This window comes from Pristiophorus japonicus, chromosome 3 (assembly GCF_044704955.1).
Source record: "Pristiophorus japonicus isolate sPriJap1 chromosome 3, sPriJap1.hap1, whole genome shotgun sequence".
Classification (NCBI taxonomy): domain Eukaryota; kingdom Metazoa; phylum Chordata; class Chondrichthyes; family Pristiophoridae; genus Pristiophorus; species Pristiophorus japonicus.
In genome coordinates, this window is record NC_091979.1 from 61,634,839 (window position 1) to 61,659,692 (window position 24,854).

The 24,854-nt window shown below is 46.0% G+C and overlaps 1 protein-coding gene across 1 annotated transcript in view; it reads left to right on the forward strand.

Moving 5' to 3' along the window:
* LOC139259736 (von Willebrand factor D and EGF domain-containing protein) overlaps nt 1-24,854 on the forward strand; it is a 446,188-nt gene that overhangs the window by 392,342 nt on the left and 28,992 nt on the right. Inside the window, exons 20-21 of the mRNA XM_070875369.1 lie at nt 4,269-4,433; nt 23,682-24,230. Of these exons, the coding sequence (XP_070731470.1) occupies nt 4,269-4,433; nt 23,682-24,230 (714 nt within the window). The remainder of the gene's footprint in view (nt 1-4,268; nt 4,434-23,681; nt 24,231-24,854) is intronic.

The window sequence follows — 24,854 nt, forward strand, 5'->3', positions numbered from 1 at the left end:
CGACCTCTGGGCCTCCCGCTGCTCACTGACCTCTAGGCTTCCCGCTGTTCCCGCTGCTTGCCAACCTCTTCTAGGCCCCAACCGTGCCGCTAGGCTCGACCTCGCTCCAAGAGACACCACCAATCAGCTACCTGGGTTGCCGTGACGTCCGATTTGTCACCCACTTTGTCTTTGTCGCCCTCTCAGGCTGGCTCCCGCTGCTCCCTGCAGTGGCTGGCTCCTCTATATATCCTCGCTGCCTGTGTTGTTCCCTCACAGGCTGTGTCCTTGGACTGTCATTTATATAGCGCCTTTCACAACCACTGGACTTCACAAAACGCTTTACAGCCAATGAAGTACTTTTTGAAGCGTAGTCGCTTTTGCAATGTAGGAAACAGTCTGGCTGATTCTCAGACAGGAAGGTGGGACCAGTACAAAGCGGACGGTCTGCACCTGGGCAGGACCGGAACCAATGTCCTAGGGGGAGTGTTTGCTAGTGCTGTTGGGGAGGAGTTAAACTAATATGGCAGGGGGATGGGAACCAATGCAGGGAGACAGAGGGAGACAAAAAGGAGGCAAAAGCAAAAGACAGAAAGGAGATGAGGAAAAGTGGAGGGCAGAGAAACCCAAGGCAAAGAACAAAAAGGGCCACTGTACAGCAAAATTCTAAAAGGACAAAGGGTGTTAAAAAAACAAGTCTGAAGGCTTTGTGTCTTAATGCAAGGAGTATCCGCAATAATGTGGATGAATTAACTGTGCAAATAGATGTTAACAAATATGATGTGATTGGGATTACGGAGACGTGGCCCCAGGATGATCAGGGCTGGGAACTCGACATCCAGGGGTATTCAACATTCAGGAAGGATAGAATAAAAGGAAAAGGAGGTGGGGTAGCATTGCTGGTTAAAGAGGAGATGAATGCAACAGTTAGGAAAGACATTAGCTTGGATGATGTGGAATCTATATGGGTAGAGCTGCAGAACACCAAAGGGCAAAAAACGTTTGTGGTAGTTGTGTACAGACCTCCAAACAGTAATAGGGATATTGGGGAGGGCATCAAACAGGAAATTAGGGGTGCATGCAATAAAGGTGCAGCAGTTATAATGGGTGACTTTAATATGCACATAGATTGGGCTAGCCAAACTGGAAGCAATACGGTGGAGGAGGATTTCCTGGAGTGCATAAGGGATGATTTTCGAGACCAATCTGTCAATGAACCAACTAGGGGGGAGGCCATCTTAGACTGGGTGTTGTGTAATGTGAGAGGATTAATTAGCAATCTCATTGTGCGAGGCCCCTTGGGGAAGAGTGACCATAATATGGTGGAATTCTGCATTAGGATGGAGAATGAAACAGTTAATTCAGAGACCATGGTCCAGAACTTAAAGAAGGGTAACTTTGAAGGTATGAGGCGTGAATTGGCTAGGATAGATTTGCGAATGATACTGAAGGGGTTGACTGTGGATGGGCAATGGCAGACATTTAGAGATCGCATGGATGAATTACAACAATTGTACATTCCTGTCTGGCGTAAAAATAAAAAAGGGAAGGTGGCTCAACCGTGGCTATCAAGGGAAATCAGGCATAGTATTAAAGCCAAGGAAGTGGCATACAAATTGGCCAGAAATAGCAGCGAACCCGGGGACTGGGAGAAATTTAGAACTCAGCAGAGGAGGACAAAGGGTTTGATTAGGGCAGGGAAAATGGAGTACGAGAAGAAGCTTGCAGGGAACATTAAGGCGGATTGCAAAAGTTTCTATAGGTATGTAAAGAGAAAAAGGTTAGTAAAGACAAACGTAGGTCCCTTGCAGTCAGAATCAGGGGAAGTCATAACCGGGAACAAAGAAATGGCAGACCAATTGAACAAGTACTTTGGTTCGGTATTCACTAAGGAGGACACAAACAATCTTCCGGATATAAAAGGGGTCAGAGGGTCTAGTAAGGAGGAGGAACTGAGGGAAATCTTTATTAGTCGGGAAATTGTGTTGGGGAAATTGATGGGATTGAAGGCCGATAAATCCCCAGGGCCTGATGGACTGCATCCCAGAGAACTTAAGGAGGTGGCCTTGGAAATAGCAGATGCATTGACAGTCATTTTCCAACATTCCATTGACTCTGGATCAGTTCCTATGGAGTGGAGGGTAGCCAATGTAACCCCACTTTTTAAAAAAGGAGGGAGAGAGAAAACAGGGAATTATAGACCGGTCAGCCTGACCTCAATAGTGGGTAAAATGATGGAATCAATTATTAGGATGTCATAGCAGCGCATTTGGAAAATGGTGACATGATAGGTCCAAGTCAGCATGGATTTGTGAAAGGGAAATCATGCTTGACAAATCTTCTGGAATTTTTTGAGGATGTTTCCAGTAAAGTGGACAAAGGAGAACCAGTTGATGTGGTATATTTGGACTTTCAGAAGGCTTTCGACAAGGTCCCACACAAGAGATTAATGTGCAAAGTTAAAGCACATGGGATTGGGGGTAGTGTGCTGACGTGGATTGAGAACTGGTCAGACAGGAAGCAAAGAGTAGGAGTAAATGGGTACTTTTCAGAATGGCAGGCAGTGACTAGTGGGGTACCGCAAGGTTCTGTGCTGGGGCCCCAGCTGTTTACGTTGTACATTAATGATTTAGACGAGGGGATTAAATGTAGTATCTCCAAATTTGCGGATGATACTAAGTTGGGTGGCAGTGTGAGCTGCGAGGAGGATGCTATGAGGCTGCAGAGTGACTTGGATAGGTTAGGTGAGTGGGCAAATGCATGGCAGATGAAGTATAATGTGGATAAATGTGAGGTTATCCACTTTGGTGGTAAAAACAGAGAGGCAGACTATTATCTGAATGGTGACAGATTAGGAAAAGGGAAGGTGCAACGAGACCTGGGTGTCATGGTACATCAGTATTGAAGGTTGGCATGCACGTACAGCAGGCGGTTAAGAAAGCAAATGGCATGTTGGCCTTCATAGCGAGGGGATTTGAGTACAGGGGCAGGGAGGTGTTGCTACAGTTGTACAGGGCCTTGGTGAGGCCACACCTGGAGTATTGTGTACAGTTTTGGTCTCCTAACTTGAGGAAGGACATTCTTGCTATTGAGGGAGTGCAGCGAAGATTCACCAGACTGATTCCCGGGATGGTGGGACTGACCTATCAAGAAAGACTGGATCAACTGGGCTTGTATTCACTGGAGTTCAGAAGAATGAGAGGGGACCTCATAGAAACGTTTAAAATTCTGACGGGTTTAGACAGGTTAGATGCAGGAAGAATGTTCCCAATGTTGGGGAAGTCCAGAACCAGGGGTCACAGTCTAAGGATAAGGGGTAAGCCATTTAGGACTGAGATGAGGAGAAACTTCTTCACCCAGAGAGTGGTAAACCTGTGGAATTCTCTACCACAGAAAGTAGTTGAGGCCAATTCACTAAATATATTCAAAAGGGAGTTAGATGAAGTCCTTACTACTCGGGGGATCAAGGGGTATGGCGAGAAAGCAGGAATGGGGTACTGAAGTTTCATGTTCAGCCATGAACTCATTGAATGGCGGTGCAGGCTAGAAGGGCTGAATGGCCTGCTCCTGCACCTATTTTCTATGTTTCTATGTTTCTATGGGTTAGTGTTGGTTGTGATGGTAGGAAGGCTGTGGCCACAGTCTGACCCTGAGCTTCCGTTTGCCTATTATTTTAATTCTCCGTCCTGTTCACACTCTGAGCTCTCTGTCCTTGGACTCCTACACTGTTCCAATCAAGCTCTACAGACACTTGAGCAACAGCACCTCATCTTTTGATTAGGCACTTTACAGCCTTCTGGACTCAACGTTGAGTTCGACAATGTCAGATCATCACCACCGCTCCTATTTTTTCAGACAGCTGTTGGCAATGCTTCTGTTATTCCCATTTACACCTTCTCTAGACCCATCTTTTGTTTCTTTACTTGTCCCATTTCTTGCCCTTTTGCCTTCCTTTTGTCATTTAATCTCTCTTGCCTTCTACCCTATCATAGACCTTCCCTTTTGTTCTTTCCTCACATCCCTCCTGTCCCTGCCTCTGTACTTGCTTAAAACCTCAAACTTTTTCCAGTTCTGATGAACTTTGTGTCTCTCTCTCTCTCTCTCTCTCTCTCCACAGATGCTGCCTAACCAGCTGTGTATTTCCAGCATTTTCTGTTCTTATAATTAATATAAACACGTTTTTAAAAAGTTTAATCCAGTTGTTTGTATGTTTTATGGCTTGGCAACTGAGGCATATCAATATAATGAGCTGTTCTGATTTCTAAACCAGCTTTCTGCTTTTTATTTAGGTTTAACCACTGTCCCACAGAACACAATTTCTTGTGCAAATAAACCTTGCTTCCCAGGAGTTCAGTGTTTCAATCGGAAACCACCTTATGTAGGTTTTGTTTGTGGTCGCTGTCCTGCAGGATTCTTTGGCACCGGGCGGACATGTATGAAGATCCCGCGACTTGGTGAGTGTGATTTTAGCACTGTAAACCCATGAATACATGAGAGTAGAATATATGAGAGCAACTGTACTTGATATAATACTGTTTTGATGATAAATTCAGGTCTTTATGTGCTGCAACTGATACATTTGATCATCCTCACCTAAACTGATATTACTTTGTTTTCATTAAAATGCTATTAAAAACTTATTTGTTTTAATGCTTTTAGATAAAAGAAATAAAGATTATTTGATAAGTTTTATCAAAGAATAAAAATACATTTTGAATGGGCTGGATCTTGCATCTCGCAGTCCTAAGTGTTTCTTACGTGGAAAGAGTTTTTTTTTTAAATCGATAGGAATATTGCGTAATCTTTCTTATCTAAATTTCAAAGCATTTTATGTCAAAAAATAATGAAATGGAAATGTGTCGTATTCTTGTGGCTGAATAAATGTTATATTTATATCAGGATCTGATCTGACCATACTTCATCTCAACCCAAATCGAAATCCCTTCACTCCCTTGCTGATTCAGGAATCAATGCAGTTCTTTTTTTGAATGTTTTAACAGTCATTATTCACTGTTATTAGATGACAGTCCATTTGATAAGTCATCCACTCTGAATATCAAAATCATTCCTGTATTTGAGATTTATGGATATAATGTTGAAAAGGGTGACCTACCACCATCTTCTCAAGGGCAACTAGGAATGAACACTCAACGCCTGTCTTGTCAGCGACACACACATCGTAAGAATGTGTAACAAAATATATAGTTGCTCGAGTAAAAGAGAATGATCAACAAATCCTTCAGTGCTGATGAGTACCCCTGAAGACTCATCAATCACTCAATTGTTACTTTCAGCTGTAACAAATAACAGAGGTGCCTTTACACTACTAGGTGCATTCTATAGACCACCAAATAGTGGGAAAGATATGGAGGAGCAAATTTGCAGAAAAATTACAGAGAGGTGCAATAACTATAGAGTAGTGATAATGGGAGACTTCAACTATCCTAATATAGACTGGGATCGTAATAGAGTTAAAGGCAGAGAGGGGGAAGAATTTCTGAAGTGTGTTCAGGAGAACTTTCTTGATCAGTATGTTTCCGGCCCAACGAGGGAGGAAGCATTGCTGGATCTGGTTCTGGGGAATGAGGTGGGTCAAGTAGAGCAAGTGTCAGTAGGTGAACATTTAAGGAATAGTGATCATAGTATCATGAGATTTAGAATAGCTATGGAAAAGGACAGGGTGCAATCTAGTGTAAAACATTTAACTGGGGGAAGGCCAATTTCAGTGGGATGAGAACAGATCTGGCCCAGGTAAACTGGAATCAAAGATTGGCAGGCAAAATGATAATGGAACAATGGGCTACCTTTAAGGAGGAAATAGTTCAGGTACAGTTGAGGTACATTCCCATGAGGGGGAAAGGCAGGGCAACTAAATTCAGGGCTCCCTGGATGATGATATGGATAAAGAATATGATGAAGCAGAAAACGAGCGCGTATGACAGATGTCAGGTTGCTAATACATCTGAGAATCAGGCTATATATAGAAAGTTCAGAGGAGAAGTGAAAAAAAAATAAGAGGGGCAAAGAGAGGGTATGAGAATAGATTGGCAGCTAACATACAAGGGTATGAGAATAGATTGGCAGCCAACATACAAGGTAATCCAAAAGTCTTCTATAGGCATATAAATAGTTAGAGGGGTGGGGCTGATTAGGGACCACAAAGGAGGCCTATGCATGGAGGCAGAGGGTATGACTGGGGTACTAAACAAGTAATTTGCATCTGACTTCACCAAGGAAGAGGATGCTACCCTAAACATAGTGAAGGAGGAGGTAGTGGAGACACTTGATAAGATAAAAATTGATTAAGAAGAGGTATTAGAAAGACTGTCTGTACTTAGAGTAGATAAATCACCAGGAGCGGATGTGATGCATCCTAGGATGCTGAGGGGATTGAGGGCAGAAATCACGGAGGTACTGGCCATAATATTCCATAGATACGGGGATGGTGCCAGAAGACTGGAGAATTGCAAATGTTACACCATTGTTCAAAAAAGGGTGTAAAAATAAACACAGCATCTGCAGACCAGTCAGTTTAACCTCGGTAGTGTGGAAGCTTTTAGAAATCGTGATCAGGGACAAAATTAACAGTCACTTGGATAGGTGTGGATTAATTAAGGAAAGCCTGCACAGATTTGTTAAAGGCAAATCATGTTTAACCAACTTGATAGATATTTTTCATGAGGTAACAGAGAGGGTTGATGGGGGTAATGCAGTTGATGTAGCGTACATGGATTTCTAAACGCGTTTGACAAATTGCCACAAAATAGGCTTGCCAGCAAAGTTGAAGCCCATGGAATAAAAGGGACTATGGCAGCATGGTCACAAAATTGGCTAAGTGACAAGAAACAGAGAGTACTGGCGAACGATTGTTTTTCAGACTGGGGAACAGTGATGTTCCCCACGGTTCGATACTAGGACCACTGCTTTTCTTGATATATATTAATGACTTGGATGTGGGTGTACAGGGCACAATTTAAAATTTGCAGATGATACAAAACTTGGAAGTGCAGTGAGCAGTGAGGAGGATAGTGATAGATTTCAGGAAGACATAGACAGGCTGGTGAAATTGGCAGACACATGGTAGATGAAATTTAATGCAGAAAAATGTGAAGTGATACATTTTGGTAGAAAGAATAAGGAGAGGACATAAACTAAATGGTACAATCCTAAAGAGGGTGCATGAACAGAGAGACCTGGGGGTATGTGTACACAAATTGTTGAAAGTGACAGGGCAGGTTGAGAAAGCACTTAGAAAGGCTTACGGGATCCTGAGCTTCATAAATAGAGGTACAGAGTACAAAAGTGTGGAAATGATGATGAACCTGTATAAAACACTGGTTCGGTCCCAACTGGAGTACTGTGCCCAATTCTGGACACCAAACTTTAGGAAGGATGTGAAGACCTTAGAGAGGGTGCAGAAAAGATTTACAAGAATAATTCCAGAAATGAAGGACTTCAGTTATGTTGATAGACTGGAGAAGCTGGAGTTGTTCTTTTTGGAGCAGAGAAGATTGAGAGGAGATTTGATAGATGTGTTCAAAATCATGAGGGGTCTGGACAGAGAGAAACTGTTCCCATTGGCAGAAGGGTCGAGAACCAGAGGACACAAATTTAGGTGATTGGCAAAAGAACCAAATGTAAGTAAACACTTTTTTTACGCAGCGAGTGGTTGGATTCTGGAATGCACTGTCTGAAAGGGTAGTGGAGGCAGACTTAATCTTATCTTTCAAAAGAGAATTGGATAAGTATCTGAAGGAAAAGAATTTGCGGGGCTACGGGGAAAGGGCAGGGGTGTGTGGCTAATCGGTACGAGCTCGACGGACCAAATGGCCTTCTTCCATGCTGTAACTATTCTATGATTCTACGCTACAATAAGTAAAACATAAATTAAATACAAATTTACTTTAATGGTCACATAGGAATTTTTACATGGCTTGACTAAGCCTAGATTCCTAAAGCCACAATGCAGGTAGAGCTTTTAGTAATAACAACTTTACTATGACCCAGGGACCTTGAATCAAAATGGCACAGTTGCAAGTGTATGTAAACCTGGAACTCACTGGGCCTATTAAAACCTCTTCCAGGATGGATTGTTTGCAGATGTTTACCATCTGTGTTTTAAATCCACTCACTGTAGTAATATGATATGCTTTTGTTTCTGTGTGCCACACATTCTTTTTTATAGTCACGATGATCTACATTCACTATCTTATAATTAGCTTTTAATAAGCTAACAGCCTAATAGGGAGCTCCTATAGTGGATTGTCCTAAATTGGATTGCTTCAGACTAAATCAACGCACTTGGTAATTGTGGATGAAATTACTGTTTTAATAAAAAATAAGAATGCCGATCTTTTTCCAATTCACAATTCACGAATGAAAGCACATGCTGAGAAAGAACTAATTTCAAAGCCACATATTGATGCAATTTTGTTAGTGGGTCATTAATCAACAACAAATATAGATATTCTCACAGTTTTCATTAAAAGAGGAATTTCATTCCTAGAGTTCAAACATACCTGACCCTTTTTTACCATGTTACTATCCAGTCACATGACAAATTGTTTCTCAACACTTGGGCACAACCATTTTACCTATAGTGCTACCAGTTTTTCCTGACATCTTGGTAATTGTGGGCATTTAGCAGCTGGTACTGATGGCTCTTTTAGTAATTTATTAAAGTCAATGTTAGGATAACATAGCAGTAGATAAATATTCATTTATCAATGAACGGATACATTGTTCAAATGCAACAGAGTTGACCATAGAGACATTAAAATATTGTCTTATTGAAATATTCATGTAGGGAACTCAGTGATTAATTTAGGATTGATCAATACCCTTTATATATATATTTCAAATTATTTCAAATTTTAAATGTTAATGGGAAATTCAAGGAAATATTTCAAAAGAAATCCACTGAAATAATCCACTATTTTCAGCAAATAGCAATTTATCGATACCAGTTGTGCCAGTGAATTGCCTATCTGAAATGTGGTCCTTTTCAGATTTGACTTGTCTGCCAAGAGCGCAGATTGCCTGCACTACCTATGATTGTTCAGGCACATTACTTGAAAAGCTCGAACAATTATGGGTAGTTGATGCTTGAATTTTCTATATGCACTCTCGTCGATTGAGGCTCCCTACTCAAATCTTGGGCTGGATTCTACTTTTCCAGATGTAGGTCCAGCGAGACCCACCCCTCCAGATCTACCGCATTCCCGACCCATTTCCCTGGGTCACGGCACAGCAGAATCCAGCAGGATTCCTACCTCCCAAAGTGTGCGATCAGTGTGAAGAGGACAGTCGTGACGATGATGCAGCCTCATTTAATCCCTCTACCTCCATTTCCTGACCCTGGGCAGTTATCACCACTCACCGAGGCTACTGCTCTCTTTTGAATGGTGGCTCTGGGAAGCGGAGCAGGTGCCACAAAATCCCAGACACCACCCTTCCTCCCTCAATGTCATTTGCATACATCATGATAGGCAGTCCCTCGGAATCAAATAAGACTTGCTTCCACTCTAAAAATGAGTTCTTAGGTGACTGAACAGTCCAATACGAGAACCACAGTCCCTATCACAGGTGGGACAGACAGTCACTGAGGGAAAGGATGCTCGTTTACAGCAAGCAGGGAAAGAGTAGCTGGCGCAAGGGTGGGGGGTTGGGGAGGGATTGTCGTCGGGTGGTAGCCCTTGCTGTCGGGGTTTTTTTCCCTCATCCTCTGCAGCTATCCCACTGCTTTTGGGTGGTATTATATATTAAAACATCTTAATGTTTGCGGTGGCTGCTAAGCGACTGTGCAAATAGTTTTGAACATAATAACAATCTTTAGCAAAATATATGTAGCACAATTGCACAGGAATACACTACAAATTATTTTTAATGAAAACACTGAGGATTAAATTTTCCTCTTCTGATGAAAAATGGAAGAAATGTTTGTTTAATGACACACTGGTGAAATTGCAGGATGGTATGACTAGGAATGTAATTTCACTAGCTATGATAATTAGAAACTACAGCCAACCACAACACACTTACAATAATCCTTTAATGCTTCTCAAGCAGCTGAGCCACTTAACTAATATAAAATGTCAAAGTTTCATTCAGGTGTGAATTGCTCTGTTTTTGAGGAAATTGGCTGAACTCCCAAGTAGATTTACTAAGCAGGCTGTGCAAATGCTCATGACCCCTATTGTGGAGAAACTTGAGATTTTTGGTAGAGGAGGACAGCCACGAATATGTAAAGAGACAACAAATGAACCAGTGTGTCACCCCGAGTGAACACGGTTAACTGCTCCCGGTTAGTGCTCTGTGAGAAGTTGCATTAGAAAATGGAACCAAGGTATTACTGTGAAATATCTGTAACATTTTATAAGATTTGGATCACAGGTCACACACAGATTTCCCAAAGGGTCTTAGGAGTCATAAGGCATGTTATTGAGGAGTGGTAGTTCAAATATAGTCAAACACAATACACAATCAGGATAGACATAGTAGACATACATACGACCATGACAAGTAGTTGGTATTAGTCCCGATTGGGCAGACATCTGGTGGCATGAACTGTTCTTCTCTGCACCGTTTGCTCTGAAAAGCTCTTTAGGTAGCTCTTTTATTCTCCTTTTAGGAGTGGGTCTGGGGTAAAATGATGGACAGGACCATTTAACCTATAAGGGTTCTTCCCAAACCAATAGCTCGTCGAGTTCTTTGTCTCAACTCTAAGGTGAAACTCCTCTTCACGTGTTTTTCTTGTTTATACTTTCTGAAGGCCCATCTTTCCTGTCTTTATCCTCCCAAGGTTGGAGTCAGACATGCCATTCTTGGCCTTCAGATGTTTGTAGCTGCCTGTTATCAGTTATTTTTGTTCAGGCTGTTCATGTAGCTTTAGCTATTTTACCATGGAAAGAATCCTTCAATTCTAACACCAGTCTGAGGAGATTTTTTTGTCTCAAATTATTTCTTCCAATTCACGATTTCTTGCAGGGGCCAAAATTAAGGGTCACGATAAGGCCCGTTACTGCCGGAATGCGGCGGCCAGTTGGTGGAATCCAATGACCACCGCTTTGCAGTCGAATGGCCACTACAACCAATATTTAGCACGGGAGTTTTTGGGGCGATAGCCACTTCCGCCACACTCCCCCGACTTCCGCGGCCATGGTGACGCAATCAGAGTGCGCACTGCTGCCGCTCCACCGGAGGACACCCCTATTCAGTACAAAAAAGCCTGCCTGTTTCATGACAGTGCTCCCGCCAGCTTTTTGAGTTGGTGCATTTTGCCGGGCTGCTCAAGATCGCCAGCGGAGGAGAAAAGAGGTTTGGAGGGATTGGGTTCTTTCGCACCAAAGTTTTGCGCAGACTTCTGAGAACTTTTGGAGAGTTTGGAAAAGTTTTTCACTCACGGTGATTAGTTGTGGCCTGTGGGCGTCATTCTCTGCTCCACAAAGGCCACCTAGTAAGAGTCGAGCTTGCAGACTTAATGGGCTCAGTGTTGGCAGGGGAATGTCTTGTCTCCATTGTGAGAGAAAGGGAAGCACGCAGGAGAAGGCGACGCCGTCAGCAATGAGTCCAGAGGCAGTGGGCAAGGGAGGCAGCAGCCATGGCTGCCCAACATGGAGAAGGGCCTGGAGATGGCTGCAGATCTCAACGTAGAGAGATTGGCCAGGAGGGAGATGGCGTGAGGAGGAGGGTCAGGTACACTGACCCCCACCCTGGGCAAGGAGCCTTGCCAGAAGCAGCCTGCAGAGGCTGAGGAACATCAGCAGGAAGAGGGAGAAGGCAATCAGCTAGCTGCCATCGGAGTTTCCCAGCACAGACCTGCGGCAAGGAAGCCCTACCATGCAAGGGTGTACCAACGTCAGTTTTCCTTCCTGGAGCTCAGCCATGAGCAATGTGTGCAAAGGCTGTGATTTAGGCTGGGCATCCTGAGAGAGCTGTGCAATGTTCCACAGCCAGATCTGGAGCCTCATACAAGGCTGAGGACAGCTCTCAGCATTGAGACATAAGTGACCATAGCTCTCAACTTCTACGCTACTGGCTCTTTCCAGTCTGCAACTCAACTGCAGACATTTCTAATGTATCACAGTTCTCCGCCCATTGCTCCATCCGGCATGTGACTGAAGAGTGCAATATACCAGTTGATGCCAGGTATCCAGGCATCCAGGCAGCAGCCACGATGCCTTCATCCTGCACCAGAGCTTTGTGCCCACTGTCTGCACCAGGCAAAACCAGGATTGTGGATGGCTGTTTGGGGACAAGGGATATCCCCTGTTCACTTGGCTGCTGACTCCCCTTCGGAACCCCAGGACAGCAGCCAAGCATGCCGACAACGACGCTTATTCTGCCACCAGGTGCATCATTGAGCACTGCATCAGGATCCTCAAACAGAGGTTCTGTTGTCTGGACCGGTCTGGTGACGCATTGCCGTATTCGCCTGAACTAGTCTCCATCTTCGTGGTCATCTGTTGCATGCGGCATAACCTGGCTGTCATGAGGGAACAGTCGTTGGAGGTCGATCCAGCAATACCACCTCAAGAGGAGGTGCAGCAGCAGAAGGAGGAAGCACAGGAGGAAGAGGACCAGGATCTGCGTCGTCTCCGTCCCAACCCTGCAAGGGAAGTGCAGACCCTTCTCAGTGCTGCTCGATTCAGATAATTTCATGCCCACATGACCCTTCAGCTTCTATTTTCCATAGCCAACCCAATGAGTATCTTGATTCATAAATGCTCAACATCAAATTATACACCTGCCCAGATATAGGTGCAAAAAATAAAGATTTAATACATCACAAAAATCATTGCAAACAACTAACTCAACAAAAAACAGTGCAATAAAAGTAACACAAAAATATTATTTACCACCCGTGTGCATTTCCTTATCATCATCATAGGCAGTCCCTCGAAATCAAGAAATACTTGCTTCCACTCTAAAAGTGAGTTCTCAGGTGACTGAACAGTCCAATACGGGAATTACAGTCTCTGTCATAGGTGGGACAGACAGTCGTTGGGGAAAGGGTGGGTGGGACTGGTTTGCCGCACGCTCCTTCCGCTGCCTGCGCTTGATTTCTGCACACTCTCGGCGACGAGACTCGAGGTGCTCAGCGCCCTCCCGAATGCACTTCCTCCACTTAGGGCAGTCTTTGGCTAGGGACTCCTAGGTGTCGGTGGGGATGTTACATTTTATCAAGGAGGCTTTGAGGGTGTCCTTGAAACATTTCGTCTGCCCACCTTGGGCTCGCTTGCCGTGTAGGAGTTCCGAGTAGAGTGCTTGCTTTGGGAGTCTTGTATCAGGCATGCGAACAATGTGGCCCGCCCAACTGAGCTGGTCGAGTGTGGTCAGTGCCTCGATGCTGGGGATGTTGGCCTGATCGAGGACACTGACGCTGGTGCGTCTATCCTCCCAGGCAAATTGCAGGATCTTACGGAGGCATCGTTGGTGGAATTTCTCTAGCGATTTGAGGTGTCTACTGTATATGGTCCACATCTCTGAAACATGTATTTCCTTATAACCCTTCTTATGCGTGCCTATCCTACTGCGCCTCAGTGTCTCCCCTGTGGCTGCCTCATGGGTCTGGGAAGGCTGCTGTGTTCCCTGTGTGGAAGCTGCAGATGTCCTTCTAGGATGCCCTAGAACAGCTTTGACCTTGGAAGGGCCGGCTGCAGACTGGTCAGTACCCTCCTGGGAGGGTTCAGTCTGACCTGGCTCGGGCACCTCCATGCTTGGAAGCACTGGCGGAGTGACAGGTCTGGGGCCAGGAATGCTGCGATCCTGAGGGAGTGCATCATCCGTATCCTGGTCCGAGGAGCCTGAGTCACTCACTGGGGACAGCACAATCCCACCACCACCAATCTGAGGCAGCTCAGGTCGGTGCTGTGACGCCACACTGGAAGGTCTCCCATGGCCCGCGGTGGACCCAGCTGCAAAGGCAACATTAAGGTGTTAGGTGGCATCCAGCTGAGACTGCATGAGAGCAGCCAGAGCGTCAATGCCACCAGCTATGACAGCACTTAGACGCTCCGTCGACTCTTGCAGAGCTGCGGCCATCCTCTCCAAAGCAGCACCGATGCACTCGTTCCCTCAGGCCTATGCTGAAATGGCAGCTGCCACATCACCTGCGAGTTGCGGCCTCACAGCAGGATCTGCACGGTCTCTCTAGGAATCCACACTGGCAAAGATGGGCTCCATGGAGTGCGCAGAGCTGTCGACAATGCGAGTGGCAGAATCCTCCATTCTCTTCATTACTTTCGACAGCCTCTCCAGCAACCTCGCCAGTGCACCCAATATCTAGGACTGCATGGCCTCCACCCTTCTTTCATAAGCCCGAACTTCGATGGGCTCGTCTGAATCCTCCTCAGCAGAACTCCGTCGCGGACTTGCCTGGTCCCGTCACCATAATGCAGCCCTCTAGGCCCCGGTGCAACACCCAGTGCAGACCCCTGTACAATCTGAGCTAGATCGGACCGCGTACTCCCAGTATCTGAGCTGGTGTGTGTGAGTGCAAGCAGTGACGCGGTGCCGCGAGCAGTGTCCTCGTCTTCCTCTTCCTCTTCCAAATTGGTCATGTCCCCAAAAGATGGAGTGTGTTCCAGGGTGTCAGCAAGGCTGGAGCCCTCAGTGTCCTCAATGCCGTCAGGATGTAGATCTCTTATCATTCTCATTAAGGGTCTCCTCCAGGCCTCGCAATGGTGTTTCAGGAGGAGCCTCCCCTTCACCTCGGCTGCCACTGCCACTGATTTCCGACCTGATCCCTGCTCCAAGCCCCACCCACATCTGGTTTTGTCAGAGGCGGGGGACCAACAAGCTCCCAGGGGGTGTTACCTCAATTTAAATACTGTAATGAAGCTGGAAACCTGTATATTTTCCCCTCCATTTTGAATTTAACTGACTCTGGACGAGTTTCACACATTTTGGAAAAACAGGCAGTTAAACCAAGGCGGGGACTGCTGCATCCTGGAAGTAAGTGGTTTTATACTTGCCTCCATGATCCAGGGCTTCTACCATACCCACCCTCTATGATTGGAGACCCCTCCCCCACCCCCGCAACAAGGTCTCTGATCACATTCCCAGACCTTCCACCCCCAGCCCCAGGTCTCCCTTGCCCAACGTTGATGATGAGGCCAGCCATGATCTTCTGTTGGATGGCTGTCCCTGCCGATCCTACTGCCCCGCACGAGGCCTCCAATCCCTGGCCGACCTCCTTCACCGCCCCCACCCCCTCCCCCTGCCACTTGCGATCCCCGATTCCCCCCCGCCCCACTCCACAATCCCCCAGCACCTGCCAATCCCTGACCTCCCCGATACCCGACTACACATGTATATGCGTTGGGAATTATAAATTGCTTCTTAAATATTTGCCATTACTTATGTACCGTAATATATTTTAATCTAGTTTTCCAATCTACCTTAGCCAACTCGCCCCTCATATCTATGTAGTTTGCTTTGTTGAGATTTAAGACCCTAATTTCAGACCTAACTAAATCACTCTCAATCTCAATATAAAATTCTATCAAGATTATTAATTAACCCTGTCTCATTGTATAATACCAGATCTAAAATAGCCTGTTCCCTAGTTGGTTCCTCGACATACTGATCTAGAAAACTATCTTAAATGCATTCCATGAACTCGTCCTCCGCACTTTACTGCAAATTTGGTTTGCCCTGTGTATGTAATGATTAAAATCCCCCATGATTACTTCATTACCCTTGTTACATGCACCTCTAATTTGTTGACTTGTATTGTGCCAGACACGACAAATACTGTTAGGGGGCATATAATCTACTCCCACAAGTGTTTTCTGCCCCTTGCTCTTTCTTAGCTCCAAACTAAGATCCTTTCTGTGTCCATGCAAACACATCTCTGTAATGGCTATTAGCCCATTTATTTCTATCTCTGATATTACTGAGAAGACAGCTGGTGAGCGAGGAGATCCAGCATTCTGAATGCCTCTTCTAAGTACTCTGGTATACAGGGGTTGACATTCCATGGGAGTTCCACATGCCTGGTCTACCATAACTCTGACAGGTGACCTGTGGAACCCTTGTGGCATTTCCTATTCACAGACTTTAGCGGCCATGCTGTAAAAGCAGCAGCACAATATTGCAGATCTATTGAACCTCTCAGTACACTGAAAGATAGCTTGGCTTGTGTGATGAGTTCAGCTTCAGATATTGATTGCTGATTCCCACATGACTGGTTTCATAGAGCAACATTTGTCAGCCAATGAACAAGTGACTACATAAGAAAAAAGAACATAAGAAATAGGAGCAGGAGAAGGCCACCTGGCTCCTCGAATCTGCTTCGCTATTTAATAAGATCATGGCTGATCTGATCATGGACTCAGCTCCATTTCCCTGCTCCCTCCCCATAATCCTTTATTTCCTTATCACTCAAAAATCTGCCTATCTCCACCTTAAATATATTCAATGACCCAGCCTCCACAGCTCTCTGGGGCAGAGAATTCCACAGATTTACAATCCTCTGAGAGAAGAAATTCCTCCTCATCTCAGTTTTAAATTGGCGGCCCCTTATTCTGAGACTATGTCCCCTAGTTTTAGTTTCCCCCTATGAGTGGAAATATCCTCTCTGCATCCACCTTGTCTAGCCCCCTCATTATCTTATATGTTTCGATAAGATCACCTCTCATTCTTCTGAACTCCAATGAGTATAGTTCCAACCTACTCAACCTATCTTCATAAGTCAACCCCCTCATCTCCGGAATCAATCTAGTGAACCTATCATGAATGCTTCCACTGCTAATGTGGTGTCTTGGGGGTCCAAACTCAATGCTGCTTTCAATTTGCTTGGTGAGTGGTTGCAAGCAGCCATGAAAGAAGGATTGAGAGTCCTCACAGATATTCACTGTTATATGTTAAGGCAGATGAGTGGGCATCATGAGTGAGATGCAGTGTCATGTTTAGAGTAGCATGTAGTATCCAGTTAGCTTTCATGCCAAGGGCAGTTTGGGGCCATTTTGTACCCTTGCAAAAGTGATATTAAGTGCTGGCTCTGAAAGCAGTGTGTTCACAGCAACTTTAGAGAAGCACAAACATGGTATCGGTATAGCTCAATCAGGGTTGGACACAAATACAGATAGTGGCCATTTTGTTATTGGCCACTGCTCATCAGTTGGATATGAAATTGACCACCAGTGCTGCTGCCTCACCTAGTGAGGGGAAGACAGAAGTTCCAACACAGAAGGGGCAAACAAGGCAACAAAACATGAAATATGTACATCAGAAGCACTGCAAAACACAATTAATTTTTACTGTATCTTGCAGTCTATCCATCCTTTATTTTGCAGAGGATAAACTTAGAGTGGAAGATGGGGACAGCCCACATGGAATTCTAGGGCCCATATGTCCAGAAGTCAAATATAGAAAGTTTCTGATGTGAGGTGGCTCCAAGGTCCCCATAACATAAACTTTGAAACCAATAGTGAACTTCACTGCCACTGGCAGGTGGTTGACAGTCGCTGCAGGGTTTCATGTGTGAGGTGGCATACCTCATTCACAACCTTCCTGATGTGTGAGGAGGACACTAAAAGTCTGCAGGGTGACTTGGACAGGTTAGGTGAGTGGGCAAACGCATGGCAGATGCAGTATAATGTGGATAAATTTGAGGTTATCCACTTTGGTGGCAAAAACAGGAAGGCAGAATATTATCTGAATGGCGACAGATTAGGAAAAGGGGAGGTGCAACGAGACCTGGGTGTCATGGTACATCAGTCATTGAAAGTTGGCATGCAGGTACAGCAGACGGTGAAGAAGGCAAATAGCATGTTGGCCTTCATAGCTAGGGGATTTGAGTACAGGAGCAGGGAGGTCTTACTGCAGTTGTACAGGGCCTTGGTGAGGCCTCACCTGGAATATTGTGTTCAGTTTTGGTCTCCTAATCTGAGGAAGGACATTCTTGCTATTGAGGGAGTGCAGCGAAGGTTCACCAGACTGATTCCCGGAATGGCAGGACTGACATGAGGAGAGACTGGATTGACTGGGCTTGTATTCACTGGAGTTTAGAAGGATGAGAGGTGATCTCATAGAAACATATAAAATTCTGACGGGACTGGACAGGTTAGATGCAGGAAGAATGTTCCCGATGTTGGGGAAGTCCAGAATCAGGAGACATAGTCTTAGGATAAGGGGTAAGCCATTTAGGACTGAGTTGAGGAGAAACTTCTTCACTCATAGAGTTGTTAACCTGTGGAATTCCCTACCGCAGAGAGTTGTTGATGCCAGTTCGTTGGATATATTCAAGAGAGAGTTAGATATGGACCTTACGGCTAAAGGGATCAAGGGGTATGGAGAGAAAGCAGGAAAGAGGTACTGAGGTGAACGATCAGCCATGATCTTATTGAATGGTGGTGCAGGCTCGAAGGGCCGAATAGCCTATTCCTGCACCTATTTTCTATGTTTCGATGTTTCTATGACCCATTTATTCCAACTCTTTGCTTCCTGTCTGCCAACCAATTCTCTATAACCGCCTGCTGTACCTGCATGCCAACTTTCAATGACTGATGTACCATGACACCCAGGTCTCATTGCACCTATTTTCTATGTTTTCTATGTTTCTATGTTTTTCTGGCCAATTTATATGCCTCTTCCTTGAATCTAACACTATCCTTAATTTCCCTTGTTAGCCACGGTTGAGCCACCTTCCCCGTTTTATTTTTACTCCAGATAGGGATGTACAATTGTTGAAGTTCATCCATGTGATCTTTAAATATTTGCCATTGCCTATCCACCGTCATCCCTTTAAGTATCATTCACCAGTCTATTCTAGCCAATTCAAGACTCATACCATCGAAGTTATCTTTCCGTAAGTTCAGGACCTTAGTCTCTGAATTAACTGTGTCACTCTCCATCTTAATAAAGAATTCTACCATATTATGGGCACTCTTCCCCAAGGGGGCTTGTACAACAAGATTGCTAATTAGTCCTTTCTCATTACACATCACCCAGTCTAGAATGGCCAGCCCTCTAGTTGGTTCCTCGACATATTGGTCGAGAAAACCATCCCTAATACATTCCAGGAAATCCTCCTCCACCGTATTGTTACCAGTTTTGTTAGCCCAATCTATATGTAGATTAAAGTCGCCCATGATAACTGCTGTACCTTTATTGCATGCATCCCTAATTTCTTTTTTGATGCTGTCCACAACCTCACTACTGTTTGGTGGTCTGTACACAAATCCCACTAGCGTTTTCTGCCCTTTGATATTCTGCAGCTCCACCCATACAGATTCCACATCACCAAGCTAATGTCCTTCCTTACTATTGCATTAATTTTCTCTTTAGCCAGCAACGCTACTGTCATGTATGTAACCACAATGTAACACCACTGTTTTAATGTATACACTCAACCTAGATGCACACCTTGACCACAAAGGGTGAACTTGCGGGAGACACTCATTACCTGATCACTCAGGTATAAAAAGGGAGATCCCATGCAGGGTCACTGTCTTTTGAGTCCTGTGAATAAAGAGTTCAGGTCACAGAGTGACCTTTCCCCAGAAGGTGCCTCGTGTGGTTTCATACTGTAAAGTAAAGAATTTACATTGGCGACGCAGCGATGGATCAGGGAGTCAACATCATTAATGTGACTCAGAACCCCGCAGGCAGGCAGGGGCAGTCCGACACTCCGCAGGCAGCAATAGACCCCAGAGTAGGACTTCAACAGAGACAATGGCAGGCTGAATGGACATTCACGCCATCACAGTGGACAATGCATCCCGGGATGGGGCCACTGACACCCACTAATAGGCTACTTAAGAGCAGTCAAAGGGACAGTCAGCACGGAATGCCTGGCCACAGCCCTTTTGTTCCCAACAGTGGAAACTTAAACTCATGCTGGAGGTGTGGGGGAAAACACTCAGCTAGATCTTGCAGATTTCAACAGTTTGTCTGCAGGAACTGCAATCTCAGTAACCACTTAGCTCGAATGTGCAGGAAGCCTGCAACCAGACTAATATATGAGGTGGATGGACCAGAAGAGGGTTCTTTGAGGTAGGATGACCTTTGGGGCAAATCAATGGATGCCGAGGTGCAGCGGGTCCATGTGGCGAATATTCACAGTTCATACACCAAAACGCCACCAATGATGATGAGGGTTTTATTAAATGGTATCCCTGTATGCATGGAGCTGGACACTGGGGCCAGTCAGTCACTCATGGGCGTTCAGCAATTTGAGAAGCTATGGCCACTTAAAGCCAGTAGACCCAAATTAGCACGTGTTAACACACAATTACAGACTTGCACGAAAGAAATCATTCTGGTGCTAGGCAGTGCAATGTTGGCTGTCACATACAATGGGTTAGTGAATCGGCTGCCGCTTTGGATTGTCCTGGACAATGGTCCCGCACTGTTGGGGAGGAGCTGGTTAGCCAAGATGAACTGGCAATGGGGGATGTTCACGCAATGTCATCTGTGGAGCGAAGTTTGTGCTCACAAGTCCTACAGCAATTCGATTCACTATTCCAACCTGGCGTCGGGACTTTCAAAGGCACTAAAGTACTGATACACATCACCCCGGATGCCATTCCAGTGCACCACAAAGCCAGAGTGGTGCCATATGTGATGCGGGAAAAGATCAAGAGCGAACTGGACTGGCTGTTGAGAGAGGGCATCATCTCGCCTGTTGAATTCAGTGACTGGGCAAGCCCCATCGTTCCCGTACTAAATGCGGATGGCTCTGTCAGGATCTGTGGCCACTACAAGGCCACCATCAATCGGGTGTCCCTACAAGATCAATACCGGCTCCTGAGAGCGGAGGACCTCTTCGCCACGCTGGCAGGCGGCAAGCTGTTCACCAAGTTGGACCTCACTTCAGCCTATATGACCCAGGAACTGGCCGACGAATCTAAACTACTGACCACCATCACCACGCACAAGGGACTGTTCGTTTCTAAAGGTGCCCGTTTGGCATTCGATTAGCAGCTGCGATTTTTCAACAAAACATGGAAAGCCTGCTTAAATCCATTCCTGGAACAATTGTATTCCAGGACGACATCCTCATCACAGGTCGAGACACCGAGGAACACCTCCACAACCTGGAGGAGGTGCTACGCTAACTGGACCGGGTAGGCTTGCGACTCAAGAAGTCTAAATGTGTGTTCTTAGCTCCTGAGGTTGAGTTTCTGGGTAGGAGGGTTGCTGCAGATGGGATTCGGCCCACCGAGCATCCAGGTCCTGCAACACATCGGAGTTGCGTTCATTCCTGGGACTACTGAATTATTTCGGGAACTTTTTGCCAAACTTAAGCACGTTGTGGGAGCTGCTACATGTGCTTCTGCACAAGGGTTTCGATTGGTTTTGGGGGGACTGTCAGGAACGGGCTTTTGATCGGGCGCGAAACCTACTTTGTTCAAACAAGTTGTTGACCCTGTATGACCCCTGTAAAAATTGTTTCTGACATGTGATGCATCGTCCTATGGGGTTGGGTGCGTGTTGCAGCAGGGCAATGCTGAAGGTCAACTACAACCTGTGGCTTATGCCTCCAGGTCGCTCGCTCAAGCAGAACGGGGATATGGGATGTTGAGAAGGAAGCGGTTGCATGTGTCTACGGTGTAAAAAAAATGCATCAATACCAATTTGGTAGGAAGTTTGAATTAGAGACGGACCACAAGCCATTCACATCCCTGTTGTCAGACAGCAAGGCTGTCAATGCCAATGCATCAGCTCACATACAGCGATGGGCTCTCACGCTTGCTGCTTATGACTACTCCAGCCCGGCCCGGCACTGAAAATTGCGCTGACGCACTCAGCAGGCTTCCACTGGCCACCACTGAGGGGGTAGCAGAGCAAAGCGCTGAGATGGTCATGGCTGTCGATGCCTTTGACAGTGCAGGCTCCCCCATCACAGCCCACCTGATCAAAATCTGGACAAAAGCTGGACAAAGATCCCCTCCTATCCCTGATTAAGAAATGTGTCCTGACTGGGGATTGGGCACCCGCACACGGAGCATGCCCTGAGGAGGTCAAACCGTTCCACAGACAGAGGGATGAGCTTTCCATCCAAGCCGATTGCCTACTATGGGGCAGCCGGGTAGTTATGCCCCAGAAGGGCAGGGAGGCCTTCATCAGGGAACTCTACAGCGAGCACCCAGGCATTGTGCTGATGAAGGCCATTGCCCGGTCACACATTTGGTGGCCTGGAATTGATTCAGACCTGGAACACTGTGTTCGCAGGTGCACGACGTGTGCCCAGCTGAGTAATGCCCCCAGTGAGGCCCCGCTCAGTCCGTGGCCCTGGCACACCAGGCCATGGTCACGCATTCATGTTGACTACGCGGGCCCGTTCATGGGTAAGATGTTCCTTATCGTGGTAGATGCGTACTCGAAATGGATCGAGTGCATCATTCTGAATTCATGCACATCATCCACCACCGTGGAAAGCCTACGTGCAATCTTTGCAACCCATGGCTTGCCGGACATCCTGGTTAGTGATAATGGCCCATGTTTCACAAGCTACGAATTCCAAGAGTTTATGTCGGGCAATGGCATCAACCACGTCAGGACTGCGCCATTCAAGCCGGCCTCCAATGGCCAGGCGAAATGTGCGGTCCACATCATTAAGCAAGGTATGCTCAGGATTCAAGAGCCCTCCCTACAATGCCGCCTATCGCGCCTCCTGCTGGCCTCTAGATCCCAACCGCACTCGCTCACCGGGGTCCCGCCCGCAGAGCTACTAACGAAACGGACACTCAAAACTCGGTTGTCCCTCATTCACCCAGTCCTGACCGACATAGTTGAGGGCAAGCGCAAGTCACAAAACGAGTACCATGACCAGAATTCGAGGGGGAGATGTATAGAAATAAATTATCCTGTATTCGTCCTCAATCACACCATTGTGCCCAACTGGCTTGAGAGCACTGTAATTGACAAAGAGGGGAATAGGGTCATCGTGGTAAAACTCAACAATGGTCAGATATGCCGTAAGCATCTGGACCAAGTAAAAAAAAAAGGTTCAGCATCGACACGGAGGTACCTGAAGAAGACCATGAGATGGAGCTCACCACACCACCAGTGAATGAGCAACAAGAGCAATCAGAAGAATGCACAGTCCCTGCGGTCAGCCCGGATAGGCCGGCATCACCACAGGTGACAGACACGCACGTCAGTATCCAACAACCAGAGCCCCAACTGCGGCGCTCCACGAGGGAGTGTAGACCACCTGAAAGACTCAACCTATGATTCCAATAAGTCTTTGTGGGGGGGTGGGAGGGTGAGGTGATGTCATGTATGTAACCACAATCTAACACCACTGTATGACTGTATACACTCAACCTAGATGCACACCTTGACCACAAGGGGTGAACTTGTGGGAGACACTCCTTACCTGATCACTCAGGTATAAAAAGGGAGGTCCCACACAGGGTCACTGTCTTTGGAGTCCTGTGAATAAAGAGTTCAGGTCACAGAGTGACCTTGTCCCCAGAAGGTGCCTCGTGTGATTTCATACTGTAGAGTAAGGACCTTACAGCTACCCCACCTCCTTTTCCTTTCTGTCTATCCTTCCTGAATGTTGAATACCCCTGGATGTTGAGTTTCCAGCCTTGGTCACTCTGGAGCCTTGTCTCCGTGATGCCAATTATATCATATTCATTAATTGTTGCCTTCTTGAATTCTCAAAGGGTGAAACATTAACTCAGATGATTTGGAAGATGCTGCAGTACATTCATGTCCTTTTTTTGTCTCTGTTCCTCCAGTTTCTCCACATGTTGCATCAAGATTTCATCAACACTGGGTTCCCACTACACGACCAAGCAACGGGCCAATTCGGCTGCGGTCAATTAGCCAAAAAACCACTCCTGCGCATGTTCCTATGTTTGGCAGAGTGACAATGGAGAGAGCAGTTACTAAAGCCAAACCACCTCCAGCTCCCAGGACAGATAAGCCATACACGACTTTGAGCTTATCTTCTTCCATCACCTCTTCGTCACAGGACATTGTCACGGCTATCACAGGTACCGCTGCTCTGAGCTCTAGAACCATATCCCAAGTGGCTATTCAACCCAGAGCTCCACAAAAGACAACAATGTTTTGGAGACCTGCTGCCTCTGCACTGCGAGCTGTGACAGCATCTCAAGCCATTTCTGTCCCCCACATCAGTAATGAGTTGGTTCCTACTGAGAAAGAGGTCACCTGTGCTGACATGCCTTGCTTTAATGGAGTCCCCTGTGAGCCCACACAGTTTGGAAGCTTTAAATGTGGCCGATGTCCTTTTGGATACACTGGTGATGGTGTAACATGTAAAGGTAAATGCATTGACTGCAATTCACTGCAAACTATCGGAGGGAGTTCATATAGTTCACAACCATGTTGGAAATATAGCCTTCCATACAACTAGTCTTATAGAGTAAAATCCACAAAATACCGCAAAAGTGGTTTCAAGGCTGTGGAAATAGTGTTCACTCTCTATGAACTAGTCCGACCCTACTTCAGAGATCTTCTTCAGCTGTATGCCTCTGCATGACTGCTCTGCTCCTCTAATACTGGCATCTTACTTGTACCCTGTTCACTCAGTTCCACTATTGGTGGTTTCTCCCTCAGCCATTGTGGTCCACCCCTCTGGAATTTCCTCCCTCAGCAGCTGCCCTCACAGCTTTCAAACACCTCCTTAATTCTTTTCTTGTCAACTATGCTTTCGCCCTCCCAACCCCCTTTTCCCCTCAGTTCCCTTCTGCTCAGTGTCCACTCTTTGTTCACCACCTTGTAAAATTATATCATGCCCAATCTCGCCTGAAATCTCCACCCACCATGATCTCCAGCCCATCTGCACTTCAACTTCATCCCATTCCCCCCTTATCTCACCCTCTTCCTCACCCACGTATTCCTGATCAAGAATATTGTTATATTTTCTCACCAGAAAATCCTGTCCT